The 20776-nt window shown below is 37.5% G+C and overlaps 1 protein-coding gene across 5 annotated transcripts in view; it reads left to right on the top strand.

Moving 5' to 3' along the window:
* TRPS1 (transcriptional repressor GATA binding 1) overlaps positions 1-20770 on the top strand; it is a 173550-nt gene extending 152780 nt beyond the window's left edge. For all 5 annotated transcript variants that reach the window (XM_010709244.3, XM_010709243.3, XM_010709245.3 and 2 more), the window contains 2 exons: positions 11844-11966; positions 17021-20770. In XM_010709244.3, coding sequence (XP_010707546.1) covers positions 11844-11966; positions 17021-18082 — 1185 coding nt within the window. In that variant the 3' untranslated portion in view covers positions 18083-20770. The remainder of the gene's footprint in view (positions 1-11843; positions 11967-17020) is intronic.
* The last annotated feature ends 6 nt before the right edge of the window (positions 20771-20776 follow it).

The following is a 20776-nucleotide window of genomic DNA, read 5'->3' as shown; positions in this document are numbered from 1 at the left end:
AAAAAAAAGAGTATAAGACATAGGTAGGATGTTTAAATTAATGAGTAATGAGGTTAAGCTTGATTAGAAAGGGATTCAGAGTATTCCTTTATCCTGACCAGTTACAATGTCTTTCCTCTTCCTTGTATTTTTGCATGCTGCTGCTTCTAGCATTTTATCAGGAAACACTTATTTTTCTTTTGTTTACCTTTTTTTTTTTCTTTTCTTTTGAACCTTGCATTATATCACAGATTTTAAGGTCTTCAGTCATTATGCTGTGGCTCTGTCTTGAATTCCATGAAATGTTTCCTATCAAACTAGGAGACCATATGCCCATGTTGGCCTAAAATTTGCAGTGCATCATGTACCAGAAATAGAAGCTGGTAAAGATTCTTCAGAGATTGTGTTCACTTGTTCCAAAGACCTGGTTTGTTTATGGAAGGGATGCTTGCAGTACATAAACACTATTTAAGGAGAAATGTCTCCAAAATATAGAACACTTGTTCTATTCTCATCTTAATGGTATTTTTAAGGAAAACTACACAACACCCTATATTGAATCTCATTTACAAGTAGTCATTATGATCTCAATAGGAGAGTAGGCAGAGAATATTTTTTGCAAAACCATCCTTAGATACTTTACTCAGTTTCTACAGAACGTTTTGAAATTATTTACTGTGGAATTTATAAGTAAGTATCTTCATTTTTAGTAGTTGTATACTTTTACAGATTGAAATCTGTAACATTCAGTCTGGATGCTGTTCTATTTTAATTAATGCATTTATAGACATGAAGTTTTAAATATTTTTCAAGACAAATGAATAGGAATTAAGGCTGAAGTGGATAGAAATTAATACTCCACATAAGTCACAAACAGTCTGCGGCAGCTCACTGAAGAAAATATTGGTTGAAGAAAGGATCAGTAGGCAGTATAGTTCAATTTCATGTAGTTCATCAGCTTCACAGGATCACTGAAGATGAAAGGAGCTCTGGAGATCACCTAGGCCAAATCCACTGCTCAGAGCAGGGTGCTCAGGCCTGCATTCCACTGTGCTTTGACTATCTCCAGGGTTTATTGAAGAGTGGATTTATTTATTTGAAGGCTATATACAGGGCAACCTGCTTCTGTGTTCAACCTCTCACAGTAGGAAGGCTTTTTTTGTTGTGTCCAAATGGGATTTCCCACATTTCAGTTTGTGCCTTTGATTCTTGCCCCGTCACTGGGAAGAGTCTGGCTCACTCATTACTCTCCCCATCATATGTTGATTGGTTCAGGCGGGTAAGATCGTAGAATCATAGAATCCTTAGAGTTGGAAGGGACCTTTAAAAGTCATAGATTCTAACTCCCTTGCAGTGAACAGGGACATCCACAACTAGATCAGTTTGCCCAGACCCCCTGAGCCTTCTCTTTATCAGGCTTATCAGACCCAGCTCTGTCAGCCCCTCCTTGTGGTGGGACTGATAGCCATGTAGTCATATTTGTATCCCTTCACTGGATTCTCCCCAGGATGTCCCTGTCTCTCTTGCCCTGAGGAGCCCAGCACTGGACCCAGTGCTCAGCTAAGAGGAAAGATGCAGCCCAGGAGGCTGCTGGCACTTTCAATTGGGCCAACTTTTAAAAATAGAGATATGTAAAAATTACTGATAGCACATGTTACTTCTCTGCAAGGGAACTTCCTGGGGTTTTTTTTCCACATTTTTTTTTTCTTTTCCCAGAATATCCTTTTACCGCCCTGTAATGCTGTAGAGTTGATCACTGCTCTGGTCCATTCCTACTTCCTAAGGCTATCAAAAAGGAAGCCATCAAGTATTATTTCTGCCAATAGTGGGATCACAGGAGAGAATAAGATCATTGTGTTCGAACCAACCACTTAGACTGAGCCTCAGCCTTATTGTCTTGTTATCTGGGAGTGTTTGAAACGGATTGGATTAGATGAAAATGTCCATTATAAAAAGGCCACTGCTTTTCAATATTTACCACACCGTGGTATCTGGGATACCACAGTTTCTCCCTAAGCTTACAATAGGAAATAGCTATGGTAATTGTGTGGTACGGGTTGGCAAATGCTGATTTTTCTGAATGGAAGCCATTCTAGCAACAGCACGTTGAGATCTGCAGTAAGAGGGCAGTCATAAGCCTGCTGAACATAATAGGTGGACATTTGGATCAGCTTTGTATCCCTTCCTAGTAACAGTTTTCTCCAGGGGACTGTGTGAGACTCAAATTATAGTTACTTCAGTTCCTGAAGAAGTGTGTAAGATACAGCTGCCCATATGAAACATTTTCTTGTCATATTGCTTCTTTAATTAAAATAAATGGTCCTAAGGGGATTTTTTTTTAAGTATGAGTAACAGGTAAATGAACCACACTGGTTTTCACCAAGAAAAAGACACCTAATTGACATTTCCTCTCCGAGTACTGAACACTTCTATTAAAACTTTAGATCCTCATTTTGTAACTTGGAAATAGAAATTGTTCTTCCAGAGTAATTTCCAGATTGGGGGTGCAAATCTGGGAGGATGTAGGTGATCAAAAGTCAGTGGGACTGAGGCTTCTAAGACACTTAATGGCTTTTGAAATTTTTACCCCTAAGGAGCCTTTCCCCTGCTGATTTTGGCAGCTCTCAGCCAAAATCTACAAATGAGAGTTCCTCCTCTCAGCTGCTGGCTTTCTGAGCCATTTTCTATATAAATAGAGATCACGTGGACTTTAATAAGGTCAGGGAATGTTTTTTAAATGTCTGTGATTTTTTTTCCCCTCAAACCTTAATTTTGCCCATCTGATTTCTATGGAAGTGGGAACAGATGCCAGAAACTGAGAACTCCAGCAGCTTTGTGCTCATTCGTACAGCAGAGCACTTGCGGGATTGGGACCCTCAATTACTATCATATGTAGAGTTACATGTTGGCTCTTAGCTGAGATCTGCAAATGCTGTCTGGTTCTTCTACCATGTCAAAGTCGGGGGGTGTTTAAGGAAATATGGACGTATCTTTGCTCCATTTTTATCTGCTTGTTTGATGGGTGAGATTACTTCATGAAAGCAGGGATACTTGGGGTGCCTTCTTAAACATAAATCCTCCAGTATCGGTGCCTAAACTTAAGCACCTAATTCTGTGTTTAGGCACCTTCACAACTGGCTCTTTATCTCAGAAAGTGAGTCTGTTTGTAACAAAGTCTAACTATTGATTTAGATTCTCTATTGGAGACAGCAGGGCTTGGATATTTTCGCCTTGTGCCAAGAAATGAAACAGTCAGAAGCGTTTCCAGTTTTCTCGATGTCTCTTTCAGCGTGCTTAGGGCTGTTACGAGGATACTGTTTCTGTGCAGTTACCGACGAGAAGAAGAGCAGTCTAATTTTGAATATGTTGCAGTGTTTGTAATTTAGAAAATTCAAGAGACTCATAATGACATTTGTAGGTTTGTTCGCTAACAGCAGCGCGGCTCCTTGGGAAGCACACACCGTGCCGAGAGCAGCAGCGGTCTGTGGGAACGGGTGCTGGTTTTTCAGGCAGCCACTCAGAGTCTGCTACACGAGTCTGTTTCTGCAAGTGCTAGTGGAGGAAAGTTTGTGTTGTTTACAGGCAGGGATCACAGTTCCCGAACCAGGCTCCCTCTGTCCAGCCTACTCACACTATTCCATTTACCTCAGCTCTTTCTTTTTTGTAAGGAATGCTATTATTCCTAAATTCGACTTCTCTTGCTGATCTTATTTTTGGTTGCTTTGTGTAAGTTCTGTTCTAAATTGCTGCTCCAGTGATCAACTTGATTTAAAATGTGGGAAGAAGCTCAGCCAGAAACTGAGCAAGTTTTACTACAGTTCCTAAAACAAGCTGATTGAACCCGTCACGTTAGTAACATCTTAATATTACTGAAGATGCTGTCAGCTTTTTTGCTGTGTGTTAGGTGGTAAATTGCAAAGAGAAAGCAGGACAGAAATTAGGTAGCCTGTAGTTTCAGTACTTGTGAGCACACCTCAGCATAGATAATGCATTCCTTGCGTCGATAGGCACAAGGAGAGGAGAAAAATGGTGCTGCGTTTTGGGAAAACAAAGACAATCGGGGCTTTCTTCTCGAGCAGCTGCAGCCAGTTCCACTAATGGAAGTGCAAGAGCAGAAACTGGCAGCACAAGGTATGTGTTCGTTTTTACAGATGGCAATGCAGACAAGTTGGTAATTGAGAAGGAAGCCGAGTACGTGAGCGTTTGACGGGGCACGGCCCATTACAGTACTTTCCTATGTAATTGACTCAGTGAGCTATGGGAGACAGAATTTCTATTCCTCTTGAATAGGTTTTGGCTATTGCAAAATGTCATCATTATTGATAATGAATTGCTAGATGATGGTTTTTGCTTTTTTTTTTTTTTAATGTAGTATTAGGGCGAATAAAACTTGACAAATTCATTTTCGGTTTGGCTTCTTGGAGGTCTGGGTTGTCGTGCTGGTAGTCAGTCGCAAAATGCAGCAGGAGTGAGATTGAGTCAAACTGCGGTTGCTGGTGTTTAAGGCACTGCAAGGGTTTTAGAGATGATCAGCTTGTGTCAGTTCCAGGATCAGGCCTTGGCAAAGTATTATATTTAATAAAAAGCTGTTGAAGGAAACTGCTATCCAAAAAGTCATGCTTTGCATAGAACAATCAAGTAAATAGTTAACTCTCTGAGTACCGGATTAACATGTAGTTCCACCAGAAAATATTTCTCAGTGTTTGTTACAAACATCTCAAGCTCAGTTATTTGGCCTGTGTATGCATTTGGACCAGCAAATTATTACATATAATTTTCACATATAATGCTTACACATCAATCACCAACAACTGCACAGAAGGTTTTAATGTTTCATATTTTTCCCACTGCAGATCATGAGGAGGAAACTGAAATTACCCTCCATCCCTGTATGAATTAAAAAGGAGATGCATTGCAGAGTGCATACTTTGTGCAGAGAAGAGCTCAAATGAGGGAAAATGAATACCACAAGGACATTTCATTGAAAAGTGCACTGTGATCACTTATGTGATTCAAAAGATGGTGAATTCCTGCCTGGGGACCTTCAGTTCTGTCTGAAGGTCTAGCTCAGAGGCAAAGGTTGGGTGTTCCATAGCTTGAGAGAGGAATTAATGGTGAAGAGATTCAATAACAACTGATTTTATGATCTCTTTGCAAACCTGTGTAGTTCTTATTTTAAATTTAATTATTCATTTTGATTAGACAGTTGTTTAACTTGGTAGCAATCATGACATCCTTAACAAATATTTTACAAAATTCTGCATTCTTAGTAAGCCGAAGAGATCGGAGTTCAGTGTCTGTGTTGTTGGGGTTTTTTTTGTGTGTTTTTTTTTTTTTTTTTTTTTGTTTAGTGAAGTGCCCCTGTCTCTGAGGCAGCTTTACAGACTACAGGGAAATGCTAGGAAAGCTGGGACAAAAACTACTCATCTGCATTTTTGTTCCTGATTAAAAATAAAAAATAAAAAAAATAGCAGTTTACATGTGCAATAAATATTTACTCTCCCTAAGGGATCGGGTTTAGAATTCTGAAAGGCTGAGCTAGTAATAATATTTAATTTACAGGTTTTTTTCACTCTTTAAAAACCCCCTGATTCCTGTCATTAAAATTTTGTGATGCAGCATATATCATAAAAGATGCTGTTACAATATAGCATTAAAGTTTTTATGTGAACAAGGTGTGTAATTTTAACTTTCCTCTTGGCATTACTGTTTTTTTCTACCTTGCCTTTCCTAACCTCCTTCTTATGTGTCTTTCAAGTGCAATTCTCTAATGTGATTGTTCTTGAAAATTTTTTAGATGAAGACTTTGGATTTGGCATATTAAATTGACTTCAAGAGGCATCTTTTAACTCACCGCTGAGGTTGAAAACAAGATTCACTTTAACACTCTGCCTTATGCATTTCATTTTTTCTGACAACTTACACTTTGAGGCTTAAAAGTATCTCGTCTATTCCTGAAAGCTTTCCAAGCTATGAAGGGAAGAAAGCCCATTGACTTTATTTTTAATTTAGACGAAATTACAGCAGAAGCAACTGAACTTTTAAAATGTGAAACTTTACAGGGACATAGTTGTGGCTATTTTCATAGTTAAGAGTGAAAGCCGTTTTGATGAAACACATTCAGAAAGGTCTGAATGGCTCTGCAGCCAAAAAAAAAGGAGGGCTAAAAGTTTCTTTTCTCTTTCTAAACTGAAGAAAGTAGCACTTAGTCCAGCATCTAGATGCTGCGTTCCTGCCCAGTTCTTCAGTTAATCTCAGCCTTTCCAAAGCATAGAGAATTCACAACTGCCTCTTATAAGGGCATGTAGTGGACAAAACCTGGAAAGATCCAGTGGTTGTGAAAAAAAAATTCCAAAATAATCACAGCAGTGCAAACACGATGAAACTGCGAGTGCCTGTTCTCTGAACCTCACGGCCATTACAGATCAGATGCCATCTGCTTAAAGCTGGTCTCCAACCTGGAGGATCACCTGCTTTACACTGAACCATAGCTGTTCAGGCTTCCTGGTGCTTCCCTCCTGACCTCCTTGTGGCCAGAGTGCATGTAGAGCCAGTGCTTAGCCCTGCTTTCATTGAGGCCTGTGAGGCCACAGCCTTGTCTGTGGAAATAGATCAGGCATATGCTTATCCTTGTTAACATTTATCAGACAAGAGGGAGTGTTTTTAAACTAAAAAATGGGGGATTTAGGCTGGATGTTAGGAGGAAATTCTTTACTCAGAGGGTAGTTAGGCAGTGGCACACGCTGCCCAGAGAAGCTGTGAGTGCCCCATCCCTGGAGGTGTTCAAGGCCAGATTGGATGTGGCCCTGGGCAGCCTCATCTACTGGAAGATCCTCTAGTTCCAGCCCCCTGTGCATGGTGAGAGGTTGGAACTAGCTGGTCTTTAAGGTTCCCTTGCAACCCAAGCTATTCTGTGATTTTATGACATCTGCACTGGATATATTCTGGACCTGTGGTTAGAATGTTCTCCATTTTTGTCACAGAAGAAAAGCCAAAGATGGTCAAAAGATCCATCCAGGCTTCGCTGTCCTATCATTATTTTGTGATAGGGAAGTGAAACTAATCAGCAAAAAGACAAGTTTTGTTGTGTCCAAAATCAAGGAAAAATGCTTGGCTGATGCCTGTGGAGCCTATTTGAGTTTATAAAAGTATCTTCTGGCAGAAATTTTGAAAAGAGGATGTATTTGGAACTAGAAGAAGTCAAGCACCCTCAATTAGTCTGGCTTTCTAAAAAGCCACCATTTTTGAGTAGCGTCTTTGGCTGTGCGTTTACAATATGTATTTTTCTAAATGAAGTTCTGTTAAAATACTATCTGAAAGTACACTGTGTTTTAAGTATTTGCCTGTTACTGTAGAGTAATGACACTTCTGCATGGCTACAAAATTTGAAATTGTATAAAATGTGAGACATCATCTTTAAAATCTAAATGATGTTGTTGTTGGTTTTTTAAAATGAAAAACAAGGGCCTGATACTGTCAGTATACCTAAATGAATAACTTCTTACAGTACTCTCTGTTGTTTTACTGGCTAGCAAAAATCACTAGTAATTCTCTTGTTTAAATTATTGAAAACCATTTAAGGAGTTAAAAAAAAAGAAATTACCCATTCAAACCTGATGATGTGTATACCAGGTTTCAGATTTGTTCAATTAGAAATGGTCAAGATATGAAACCATACAAAATGTGAGTAAATACTCTGCATATCAAGGGTTGTTATACAATTACATGCTTCAGTATGGTTCTTACTACGGGAAAACAGTAGAGAGATCTGTAATGCTTGTTCAGTGAATAGTTACAAACTTTCCTAGCTTAATTATATAAAAATAATAATCCACTTGTTGCTGTGCTATAATATTAAAATGTACACATACTTATTTCTCCCAACGTTATATGAAGAATTTGAAATTCCCCTATCCACTCTCACTATTCCCACCTCAATTTTGGCAGATCTCCAAATTATAAACAGCTGAACTGATTTAAATAAAGTTTTCAGTACAAAAACAACAACAATAAAGAAAGGTTACATCTGGGCTGAGAAAAGCATGTGCCAAGTTTCAGCCCAGTGTGATTTGAGACAACAGTGACGTTAAATGCCCAAACTCAGGAGTTGGAATGGAAATACAGAAACTGCACTGGCCCCTTCAGGATTTGTGATTGTAATGTAGTGGTTACAAGGCTCCAGATGATTAAGGCTTGACTTAGTAGATGCATATTTTAGTTACTTACATTCTTCAGACTTTTCTTCCAAAGATATATGGGAAATTTTCATTGATACCTCCTGTTAGTGCTTGTGGCACTGAATGGGAGACTGTGGCTCAAGCCTTCCCATGATTAGTTACATTGATTTACCATTTCTGAGCTGATCTTAAGAGATTCTTCAATTATGATAAGTCTGTTCGTGTTTGAAAATGAACAAAGGGTTCCGTATTTCTTTAAAATGTTGGACAGGGTTTGTTCAGAGTGCAGCTCTTGAGCATATGCCTGGGTTTTATTGAGGCTGTGGTCTGTTGGTGTTGTTCAAATTTTGCTGAATTGGAGCTCAAATGTCTGCTCCTTTGTGAGACTATCCCAAAATACTAGCAGTATTGGCTGTTGTTCTTGACTAACATAAAAGCTGAATATGCAAAGCCAAACAGACACTCATGAAGTAGAAATGTCATCACTAACTTCCAGGACAAAAAAATAACTACTCAGATAACTCCTGTTTGCTAATAACATGATTGAGAACATGATTTCTCTTAATGGAAAGTGAAGGACAAACTTTTTTTTTTAAGTAAAACTATAATAGGTTAGGAGAAGAGAACTAGGAGCATTTTAGGTTTTTAAAAAGAGCTTCCGTTTTTTCCATTTTTTCTTGGAGGGATGATCAACGTGTCTCAGGTACATACTTGACAAGCAGGTCAGTTTTCTAGTTAATGGGATTTGGGAGCCAAGAATATACTCTGATTCTGCCCCAGTCCTTTTCACTCAGGAAATCCACTTTAAAGCAACACATCCCCATTATAAAAAGCTGTTTAAAAACAAAGAAACAAACAAACAGAAAAGCCCACCGAAGTACCAGCATTTATTTTTTCCAGAGGTTACTTGTTTTTTTTTTTAATTCATTAGTATGTATAACAATTGGAACAGTTTAGCTGAGATTCAAAATGATTGTTCATTTTCCTGTACAGTCTTTAAATAACAGAATGATAAGAGACTAGGAAGGTGAAGAAAGGTAAATCTATGTTAAATGTAGGGAAGTGTCTCTCAGTTTTGGTGTATATCTATGTATCTATGTATATCTATATGTCTATATAGAGATCTATATCTATGTATCTATATATATCTATATAATATGTACCTTTGTATTTTGGTGCACTGGTATTTTTTTGATAATTTGTAGCTTCTTGTCAGCATTATTTCATTGCAACTGAAACCCATGAAATGTTTCTCTAAAATGAATGAAATGTCTTCTCTAAAAAACCAAACATGAAAATGGAAGTACTTTTCTCAGTGTTTTAAACATATACTAGTTCCATATGGTTCAGTGAGGATTTCAGTCTCCTTCCGTCACCATTCAGGTGTATGTGAATACAGAGCATAAGCCCTAAACTACCTTCTCTGTATTTTAAAAGTCTTCCATGACTTTGTAGAGGCTATTTCCAAAGCTCAACTAAAGCAAACAGAAATGAAAGGGTGGAAAGACTTACTCAGATTAACACTCTACTTGTCTAATATACCACACCAAGAAACCATAGGCTGAGAGACAAAAAGTAGGAATGGAAAGGAACAGTTACGCAGTTGTATCTGAATCCTGGCCATATACAGTCATTTCCGCTTGGAAACTTCTCGCCTTTCAAATGGACCAAACTGGGGTTAGTTTAGTGAATCTTTCATTGTGCTCTGAAGGAAAATATTTCAGAAGCCAGGTGAAGTTTTGCTGGGGTATGCAACCACAAACAGCGCTGGGAGCTCCAGTTTACTGGGAGGTGAAGGCACCTTCCCAGTGGATGCTGTCTCGAATACACAGTGTTCGATGTTGGCTGAAGCATATCGGCTACTAATCAGTTCTCCCCTTACCCAAATGGAGAAATAGTAGTGCATTGCTGCTTCTGATTTAAGAGACAAAGTAGGAGATGATGTAAGAGGGTGAGAGAGAGATTATCTCGACGACAGTCTAGATTTTATTGTATCACCTTAAAGTATCACAACCTGCTGTACTAATGAAATTGTGTTCTTGGTTTAAAAGGGCAATTGTTAGCCTGACTTTGTGCTCACTAAAAACATTTCCCCAATCTTGTTAAATTATTGCACTCATTTCAGATTTTTTATGGCTGTGCAGCTTACCAGCCCTCATTTCTTTACGTTTCATTCATTTTCCTTGTATTGATGATTAATAGAGGATGTCGAATGTTAGAGTGAGCAGGCATCAGCAAATGCAAGATCATAATTAGTTTAGCTGACGAGGGCCTCTGATAGCACTTGCATCTGGATGGAAAAATTACCCTATAGGGAACTGGCTGCTCACCAGGTCTTTTTAGTGATACATTGTGAAACACCCGATGAATCAAATGCCCTTTCAATGCCAAGAAAGTGTTCCAGTCTTGAAGCCAAAATTATGTCTGCAGAAAGCTTTCCATTTGAAATGTATCAGAGTACAATTATAACCATTGTATTTTTTTGGCATGAACACTGGTCTTCTACAGTATAGACTAAAGTTAAATAAATTACTTAAATTTTATGAAACCCTGAAATTTTGACTTATAGTGTTAGTAATTTTTAATTTATAATAAAATTAGTTTTCATCCAGACTTGTTTTTCCCTATACTCGACCATTCTTATCTTCGATGCTGAAGGTTTCTTACTGACTTCTTTTCCTTTGCTAAAAGGGAACAGAGTTGAAATTCAGATTTTCTTTTCAGCAAAAGAATTCCATTTCCTGCTTATTAGTATTTGTGCCCACAAACACAGCCTGACTTTTATTTAAATGAGAGATTTAATAAAATCATTGCTCTGCAGAAAGAATTTAACGAGCAATACTCATAAACTTGTCTACTTTTAAATATTCTTGGATCATTATGAAAGCTGATGAATGCACAGCTCAGTCTGGTTAAAAATCAACTGGTATTTAGGAAAGATGTACTGTGCCTTTCTTTGCCTGAATAAAATAAATATGTCTGTGTGCTGATGAGACTGTTTCTTGGATTTCAGGTAAAGCTCAAAAGAGGTCTCATTAAGCATACTGTACTTTTTTTGTTTGGCAGAGTTTACTCCTTGTTCTTAACGGGCTGAGGGAAGTTTATGCTCTTAACTCTGCTTTCTGAAGTGAGTGGGAACGACTGGAACTGAATATCGTGTATTCAATTAATGAACTATAGTCTCTAATAAAGGAATTAGTATGACGCAAATACAAATTGCAACTAATTATCATGGTGGTGTTTCAGGATCCCTGTTACCGATCGCACTTTAAAATCAAGCAAATGGAAAAGAAATAATCTGTTGTGAAACGCAGTGAACAAAACAGGAGAAGTTTACGGAATGTTCTCTGTCAGCTTCCAGAGTGGTTTTTCAGAATTTGCTGTTTAGAAACCATCATTAAATGCAAAAACCTGAAGTTCAAAAAGTTAAAGCTGTTACTCTGAAAAGGCTTTGGTGTTTCACACACCTCATCCATCACTCCAGGGTTAATTATAATGAAAATCAGTGGTGCCTATTAAGCACAATTGAACCTGACCTCATTATGGGCAGTGTGGGTTTATACTGTCATTGTTGCCAGTCTAGAGACAAAACTCCTGTGTTGATTTGTCCTAACTCCGCAGATCATGTGACTCACCTCTGACCTTGTTTTTTTTTTCTGTGTTTTTTTTTCTTCTTCCCTATTTCAGAGACGTAGAGGCTCGGGTGTTTTTTGTGCCAATTGCCTGACCACAAAGACCTCTCTCTGGCGAAAGAATGCAAATGGTGGATATGTATGCAATGCGTGTGGCCTCTACCAGAAGCTTCACTCGGTAGGAAGAACTTGCTGGTTTGTTCAGAAAAAAGGGGTTATACAGTTAAGCTGGGCAACTGTGGTCTTGCCTGGTTGTGTGATTACTACCACTCCCTGGCCTGCAGTTAATTTCCTAATGGGGATTTGCAGTACGGTCACTTTGGAATCAGATGTGATTCATTATGCAAAAGACTGGGATGCTGTGGGTAGACATGTTTGAGATCACCAGTGATGCATTTAATTATTTTGATACGAAATAAGGGGAAAACTATTTCTTTTCTGGGAATTCCATTTATAGGCAAACAGTATGTTGTGATGAAGCTCTCTTCGTATCAAAAATACTGTTTTTTGCTTGCTTTTACTCTTCGCCCCCCCTTATTCTTCACACCAAATTTCATAGAAATTCTTTATTTTTTTATTTTTTTATTTTTTTTCAGTTCTCTTTTTTCCACAGTTCCTGTAGTCTGCTTTAGGATTCAGAAGTAACAAGGAACTGCTCACGTGATGGCACTCATTACTTTCTGAGATAATTTTTCATCATCCCTCTGGATCAGGCATGGAATAAGTAATAATCATGGGCTGTCTGCGTTGCTTTTCGTCTCATCGACACTTGGCTTGATCCTGAGAGATGCTGAATGCTTTGGTCCAGGTCCAGGAAAGCCATGTTTAAGTGTTTCTTTGGATCTGTTCCAAAATGCTCAGAATCTTTTAGATTAAGACCCAATATTATTTTTAATGTTGGGTTAAATATTATTCCCTGCTATGAAATTAGAAAGTGGTACTGGTTTTTGGTAAGGGAAGCTGAGAGACTTTGGGAGTTTGGCAAGGCAAGGTAACAATCTAGACTTTCAGCGAAAATCAGAAACCTGTGTTTTGGTTGAGAATGCATTTTCTTAAAACATTTTTTAGAAATTATATTTTCAAAATGAAAAAAAAATAGCAACAACAACAAAAAAGCGGGAAACTGTTTCAAATGCATTATTACTCAAGTGCCTATGTATCTGTAAATTTGAGGCATAAGCTTCTAAATAAGTCGGTCATTTGTATGGATTTTATCCTTTGTCTCATGCTCAGGCCAAATAACAATCCTGTTTACTTAAGATCACTTTATAGAAAGTATTCCAGTTTTCATAAGCAGCAAAATGATCACCATTGTTAAGCAGTTGCTCTGTTTTCTGTGTCCTATCATTCTGAGATCGACAACTGTTTTTTAGCTCCAGGACATCCCAACCAATCAGATGACAACTCATTGAGAGAAGATGGACTAATGCATGATTTCTGGCCAGCATCTTGGTCAGGTCTTGCTGAAACTATCATTTTCCTGGAGAACTCTGAAAGTTCTAAATACGTTATCTGATTTAAGTTACATTGATTACTGGTGAGCATCTACAAAGGTTTAAGAAGGACAATTTGGCTTTGGAACATAAATTTGACATTTGATTCCATTTATTTTTAGAATTTCTATGGACAGCCTCCATTTTTCCTTTATATGATATAAATTTCTAAATTTAAGTATTGAAGTTCACCATAATTACTAGTATAACTTAATGAATGTATAAAAGAGGCAAGTATCAGTTTTGAATTAAAAACACAGTTCAGATAATTCTTATGAGCCATATAGCTCAAGCTAGTATGCTTCCCACCATAATAGTTAACAATGCAATGTCAAACTTCATTTATACATACAGAAAAAAAGAAGATGACACTGTCTTTTAAATCAACTGTACAAGCATGACAATAAGCTGTCATTAAGTGGATATTTAACAGTATCTACAACTGAACTTTTACCAAACAACACAAAGAATTCTATTAAGACACCATTCTGATGTGGTACAGTAGCAACTTCGGTGTGAACTGGGTTCTTAAATGATCAAACACGTCTCTCCACGGTGTCTCCATTGGGACACTGTTTAAGACAGTCCCATATTCTTGTGTGTGACAGCAGAAGTTTGAAGATTTGTTTTATCTATATATCTCTCTAGCTATTTCTTCATGAAAAATTGTAGTAAGTATTGGTCATTTCTATGTTTTTTGAATTAAGGAATCTAGGATGATACAGTTATTAGGCTGAAAATATAAAAAAATCCAAGGGAGTAGAACTGTTCCCTCCTATAAGCTGCCCAATTAAACTAAATTATGCTACTCAACTGAATAAAATTATTCACCTCCAGTAGTGCATTTCATAGCTACCTTTCAATTGGATTATCTCTGCTTAAAACTTCTGTGCTCATTAACCAATCAATACTTAAGAATGTGTATCATACACTTATCTCTGCAGTCTCATGTTTTACTGGTATTTAGTGAGGAGAAAAATCCATGATTTGTCCAATAGTACTAAAGAAATACGGACTGATGAATGTTAATATTGTAATGATTCCTGGTATGAGTCACATTTCCATTTCTATCAATATACTTATGGACCATTTGCATGAAGCTTGTCAAATGTTTCACATTTCTCTCCCTTAATGCAGACAAATATGTTATGAAATGTGTAATAATATTTAAATGGTCAATTATTAAAATAGTTTAAGTGAAAAAAGACACTTCCATGTCAGTGAAAGCACATACACAATATTCGCATTTACTGGTGTGGAAAGATATAACCTTTTTCCCTCTAGAAAGTCATGAATTTGACCACTTATATTGTGACGTTATTCCTCTTTGTTTAATAACTCTAATACAGTCATGGAAAACTAGATCTTGTTCGGTAGAGATTCTTTGGCCAAATTCTCAGACTACTTCCTTGAGGGGTTACAGCATATTACTCTAGGATTAGATATAAATGATCTCCTAGTGCAGAGGTCACAGCAATTTCCCATTGTGTATAGGAAGTCTCGTCAAAATAATTCACTGAACTATTTGCTGAATTTTGTTTTGTTTTATGCTACTTGTACTTTTGAGGGATGGAGATTACCAGTTGGTACAGAGATGGAAAAAAAAAAAAAATTGTACTTCATACATTATGTGTAACGTATAATTAAAGATCTGATATAGGCCATTTGAAAAGGAAAATTTTGGCAAATTCTGTTTTCTAATTTGAGTGCCTCATCGATTACCTAGAAGCAAGTAATTTTTTGTGTGTTTACTTGCAAACACAGGTAATGTTGCTGTCTGCACCTTTTTACTATAAATAGGAAATACATGTGTAGTGTTACTCTACTGAGTATGCTGTTTTAATCAGCTGAAGACTAGTCAGAAGTATTGTTAAAGTGTACCTTCAGCCATTAACTTCTGGCACAGTGAGTTGAAATGCAAATGTGTGAGAGGGATCCTCCCTCACAGGTGTGAAGATGTTTCTTTTTACTGCTTACAGGATCAGATTTCATACCTGTAGCAAGGTGAAAAGCAGTACCAAACCTCTGGAAATTATATTCTGAACCCATATAAAGTGTTCTGTAGTGTATAAATCAAAGTTTAGTGTGAGCAACATCAACAGATTTGTAAGTTCTGTCACACTTTGTCAATATGACAGTGTCACCAAAAAGTAAGGAAGTTAAACTGAGCTTGTGATATGTATATTAATTGGTCATTGAATCTGCAACTATGAACTTTATTTGTATAAAATTTACATTGAAATATTCTAATTTAATCTGAACATGATTTTGCCTTGGCTTACGTTGGTCTCTTTGAGATTGGTTCAGATGCTCGTTTTCTGCTGGGTTGAAATTTTATGTATTTAGACTCTAAATCAGAGTCTTTTTATTTAGATTTTTAGTAGAAAGTAGAATTTGAACTGCCTAAAATGTGGTTAACCATTAAAAATGAATAGACATCAGGAAAGTAAATAGATTAAAAAAGAGAAAATGGCATATTGAGAGAGAGAAATAAGTAGGAGAGTGAGAACTCCTCCAGCTCTGGATACTTTCATATTAATATATAAAATTATGTTACATTTGAATTACAAATTGTTTTGGATATTGATTGTAGGCCAAAATTTAGTCTGCTCTTTAAAACAATGTTAAAAGGAAAATTCCCAAGTAAACATATAAGTGGAATACTTTGTGGGGCACTTCTTTGGCCTCTAACCAAAACAGGATTATGTGTGCATTTGGATGAGACAAATGGCAACTCCAGAATACCAAACTGAATGACTTTTAGGTAGTTTTTGTTGTCTTAACATCTGCCCAGTAGAGCAACACATACTGACATTACAGTACCATCTTTCATGCACATACCATTGCCTTCATGCCCAGGGGCCTTTCAAAGAGGCCTGGCTGCTGTCCTACCTCATACTGTTTTTCTTCCTCCATGCAGAAGTATTTTCAGCTCTTCTCTAAATAGGCCACCTACTCTGAGCTGGTGTGGGGAAGTATCAAATGGAAACAGAAGGCCTTGCTTGGTTCTGCCTCTTCCTGGCTGTTTTTTTCTTTGCAGACCCTTTCCTTCCTTCTAGGGCCTTCCTCTCTCCCTCATGTAGCACAGTATTATAACATCTGGGAAAAAATAAATTAGGAATGAAATTAGGATTAGAAATGAAGGAAGGGGCATTGGTGACAAAGTCCCAGCATCTTTGTGCAGGACTGCATCCGTTCTGCTAGGTAACAGTGGTGATGATTAGAAAGTTATGTTTTTACTGTCATTTCTTATTTGTAGAAAAATGGGGTAGGTGTAAAGGTAAGTAATACCCAGTTCTTGCTGTAGTGTGATCTGTGCAAACCCCTAGCTAGTACCAGCCCTCATGACATAGTACATGCAGTAACACTAGTGTGTAGAGCCATGCATCTCCTACCTGATCTTTAGCTCTCAGCACCCTCTTTCAGCGGATCTCTCCCAGACTTTTTCAGAAATATGACAACTTGGAGGCTTCATTCTTTTTTAAGCAAAAAGGTATAGTACTAAGATGGTTCACTTAATGTGATAAAACAAAGCAATTCACAGTTTATTGTTACCATGAGGGGCCAAGTAGCAGCCTTTTGGTTTGCTTTATTTGTGAAAAGTAGTAATTTCCTTAAAACTCTCTTGTATTATATCTTTTCACAAAAGAAAAGATAAATTTGCATGAACCTGGTCGGGTAGATTTGTTTAATGTCTCTTTCTTTTCCCTTTTGTTCATTATGTGCATGTTCCATGCAGACTCCCAGGCCTTTAAACATCATTAAGCAGAACAATGGTGAGCAGATCATTAGAAGAAGAACAAGAAAGCGCCTTAACCCGGAGGCACTTCAGGCTGAGCAGCTAAACAAACAGCAGAGGGGTAACAGTGAGGAGCAAGTCAATGGAAGCCCCTTAGAGAGGAGGTCAGAGGATCACTTAACTGAAGGTCATCAGAGAGAAATCCAGCTTCCCAGCCTCAGTAAATATGAGGCCCAAGGTTCATTGACTAAAAGCCATTCTGCTCAGCAGCCAATATTGGTCAGCCAATCTCTGGATATTCACAAAAGGATGCAACCTTTGCACATTCAGATAAAAAGTCCTCAGGAAAGTACTGGAGACCCAGGCAACAGTTCATCGATATCAGAAGGGAAAGGAAGCTCAGAGAGAGGCAGCCCGATAGAAAAGTATATGAGACCTGCGAAACACCCAAACTATTCACCACCTGGAAGCCCTATTGAAAAATACCAGTACCCACTTTTTGGACTTCCGTTTGTACACAATGACTTTCAGAGTGAAGCTGACTGGCTGAGATTCTGGAGTAAATATAAGCTGTCTGTTCCTGGGAATCCACACTACTTGAGTCATGTGCCTGGCCTACCAAATCCTTGCCAAAACTATGTGCCTTATCCCACCTTTAATCTGCCTCCTCATTTTTCAGCTGTTGGATCAGACAATGACATTCCTCTAGATTTGGCGATAAAGCATTCCAGACCTGGGCCAACTGCAAATGGTGCCTCCAAGGAAAAGAGTAAGGCACCACCAACTGTAAAAAATGAAGGTCCCTTGAATGTAGTAAAAACAGAGAAAGTTGATAGAAGTACTCAAGATGAACTTTCTACCAAGTGTGTGCACTGTGGCATTGTCTTTCTGGATGAAGTGATGTATGCTTTGCATATGAGTTGCCATGGTGACAGTGGACCTTTCCAGTGCAGCATATGCCAGCATCTTTGCACGGACAAGTATGACTTCACAACTCACATCCAGAGGGGCCTACACAGGAACAATGCACAAGCTGAAAAGAATGGAAAACCTAAAGAGTAAACCTTAGCACTTAGCACAATTAAACAGAAATAGGTTTCCTTGATGGGAATTCAATAGCTTGTAATGTCTTGTGAAGACCTATAAAGCACTTCATATAGAGAGCATGCCTTATCCAATATTAAACCCCTTGTCTTTTCTTTTTCTTCTTTTTTCTTTTTTTTTTTTTAATTTTTGTTTTTTGTTTTTTTTTTTCTTTTTTAAATTGAGTGGGTTACCAAGAAAAAAAAAGAACAACTGTGTGGTGGCCTGTAGGTGGAGGAGATAGTAATATGGGACATGGCCCACCAAAGCTAGCCAGAATGCAGTGTACCATGGCAAATAACTTTGAGAACATTTTACCGGACATTTGATATCTTTGCTGTTGTGTAAGAGACATAACTGGCGAGAGTGCAAAGATGTGTATATGTATATACTGCTGCAGAGGTGTAGTGAACATATGCACATTGTATATAAGAGCTAGACTTGTTAAATATGCATTAAAGATCATTTCTTTTTTTCAATTTGGGCTAATTTCTGCCCTACAACATGCCTTAGGATCACTTTCTCCTCAAAGCTTTGGCAGATGTTTCTCAGACTCAGCTGATTTTTAGCTACCATTTTATCACTACATTCTTTCTGGCATACTTTAGTCTAGGAAAACCATTTTGTGCTAGTGAAGTCTCTAACACAGAAGCCACACTCTGGGTTTAATTTGCGTGGAACAAGGTAACCTGCTGTATTTTATTTTAATATATTTTAATATATTACATTTCTAAACCTTAAAGTCTAAGGTTACTTCTCCACAGACTTAACATTGCTATACATACCAGTCAGTCCCTTCAGTAGACTTATACCAGCTTTTGCTAAGTAGCATTAAATGTCTTCATAGTACTTTTTAATACTTCAAGCTTTGTAAAAACTGTCCATGAAGGGAAAGCTCCTCAGCATAACTGCTCAGGGAAATAGGGCTAAATAACTAAATATTAAATAATTGGTTAAAGGTGCTGTTAGACGAGCCTCCATGCTTGCTACAAGGGTGTACAAGAACTGACTTTAATCATTTTCATTATAGTGTCCCAACCAGTAGTTTATTATTTTGCCACAGGGATGTAGAAGATATTACAAGCTACTGGATGCACTGTCAGATTAACTTATTTCATTAAAGAAGTTGGGAGAACAAATAGAAAAAAAACCTTATTTTTCTAGTAAATATTAATGTATTACATTTCAAATAATGGTGCCTGACATATTGAATAATTATTTTCTACAGTGTACGTATGCAACAAAGATATTCCATCATGCATTAGAGTCAGTTCTGGCTCTGCCTCGCTGTTTACATTTGCAAATGTAGCAAACAAGGTAATGAAGCAACTATTTCTATTGCAGTAGGTATCTTTTTTTCTGTGTGTGTGCATTAAAGTTGTAAACGATAACATGAAATGAATGAAAATTGTTGATATTAATGGTATGGAAAAACAAGAAGGAAATGAAAATATTTTTATGCCTACTTAGGAGAAAAAGGGTAGCACTATTCATTCCAAGTACTTTTGTATTCTTAAGCTCTTAACTCACATTGTTATGCTTAAAATGATAAACATATATCCTCTTTTTATTGCTTTGTCTGTGTTTCAGAAGAAACATTTCAGAAATTATTTTGATAAGTGCTGTTCGATGATGCAGCGCTGATGTTTTATTGCATTCTGTAGTAGCATTGCACTCCATTTTTACAATATTACGCAGTTGCTTTTTTGTTTTGTTTGGGTTTGTTTCTTTTTCGCAGTGCAGGGTCTTAGCTCCTTATGGTTGGATGGCAGGTGTAGCTCAACTGGTTCATGAATGTTGCAGCGAATGAAGTTTAAAATGTCTTTCTGATACTATGTTGTCTTTTATTTCTCCATTCATGCATTTTATTTTGTAAAATGTTCTATAAAAATATCTCTGGACTAAGTCCTCACTTGAGATTATATGTAAAGGGTCCTATTCTGATCTCACTTACATGCCGCCTTTTTCAGACTTTCATGTAATTGAAACTAAAGCATCATAAAAAAAAAAATGTTCTTGTATTTAACATACCTGAATCTCACCACTCTCCCTTCTAGGATTTGGTGCACTTGTAAGATACTTAACCAGATAGACAGGGAGGTGGAAGATAAAAGGAGAGATGATAGGAGATGTCTTACAGGGGTTGGCAAAAGGAAAACAGGGAGGAACTGGCCTAAACATTCAGCACTTTGATAGTCTTTTGAAAAACAACGTGCCTAAAGGAGCCGGGAATGACCATCACCATGCATGAGAAGCACTTACACAGCAGATCACCAAAGGTCTCACTGACCTTGGCAGTATTTCTGATGTTACATTTTCACACAGATGAAACATTATTGCACAGTTTCTCTGATTTGTTAGGCACAGACAGGCTATTGTTCATCATTAGGCTTGCATTCCTTCCTGCTCCACCCATTGCTTCTATACTGGTGAGCAGCATATGGAAAATCCCACTCAATCCGTTCATGGTTGAGTTCTATAAACCTTTATTAGTGTTCTAGGTTAGCAAAGGATATTGGGCCACATTCTTCTTATTCTATTTTTAGATGAATCTCCTGTTTGATACCATTGCCGGACAATGTCTGGTTATGTTTTTACTATTGTTCTCCAGTAATAAGTTCTGACTTGGTTTTTGTTTATTTGTTTTTGTTGGGTATTTTTTGTTTCCTTTTT

The sequence above is a fragment of the Meleagris gallopavo genome, chromosome 3 (genome assembly GCF_000146605.3).
Source record: "Meleagris gallopavo isolate NT-WF06-2002-E0010 breed Aviagen turkey brand Nicholas breeding stock chromosome 3, Turkey_5.1, whole genome shotgun sequence".
In the NCBI taxonomy this organism is placed as follows: domain Eukaryota; kingdom Metazoa; phylum Chordata; class Aves; order Galliformes; family Phasianidae; genus Meleagris; species Meleagris gallopavo.
Note: the sequence above shows the minus strand (reverse complement) of the source record. Positions and strands in the feature narration are given on the sequence as shown.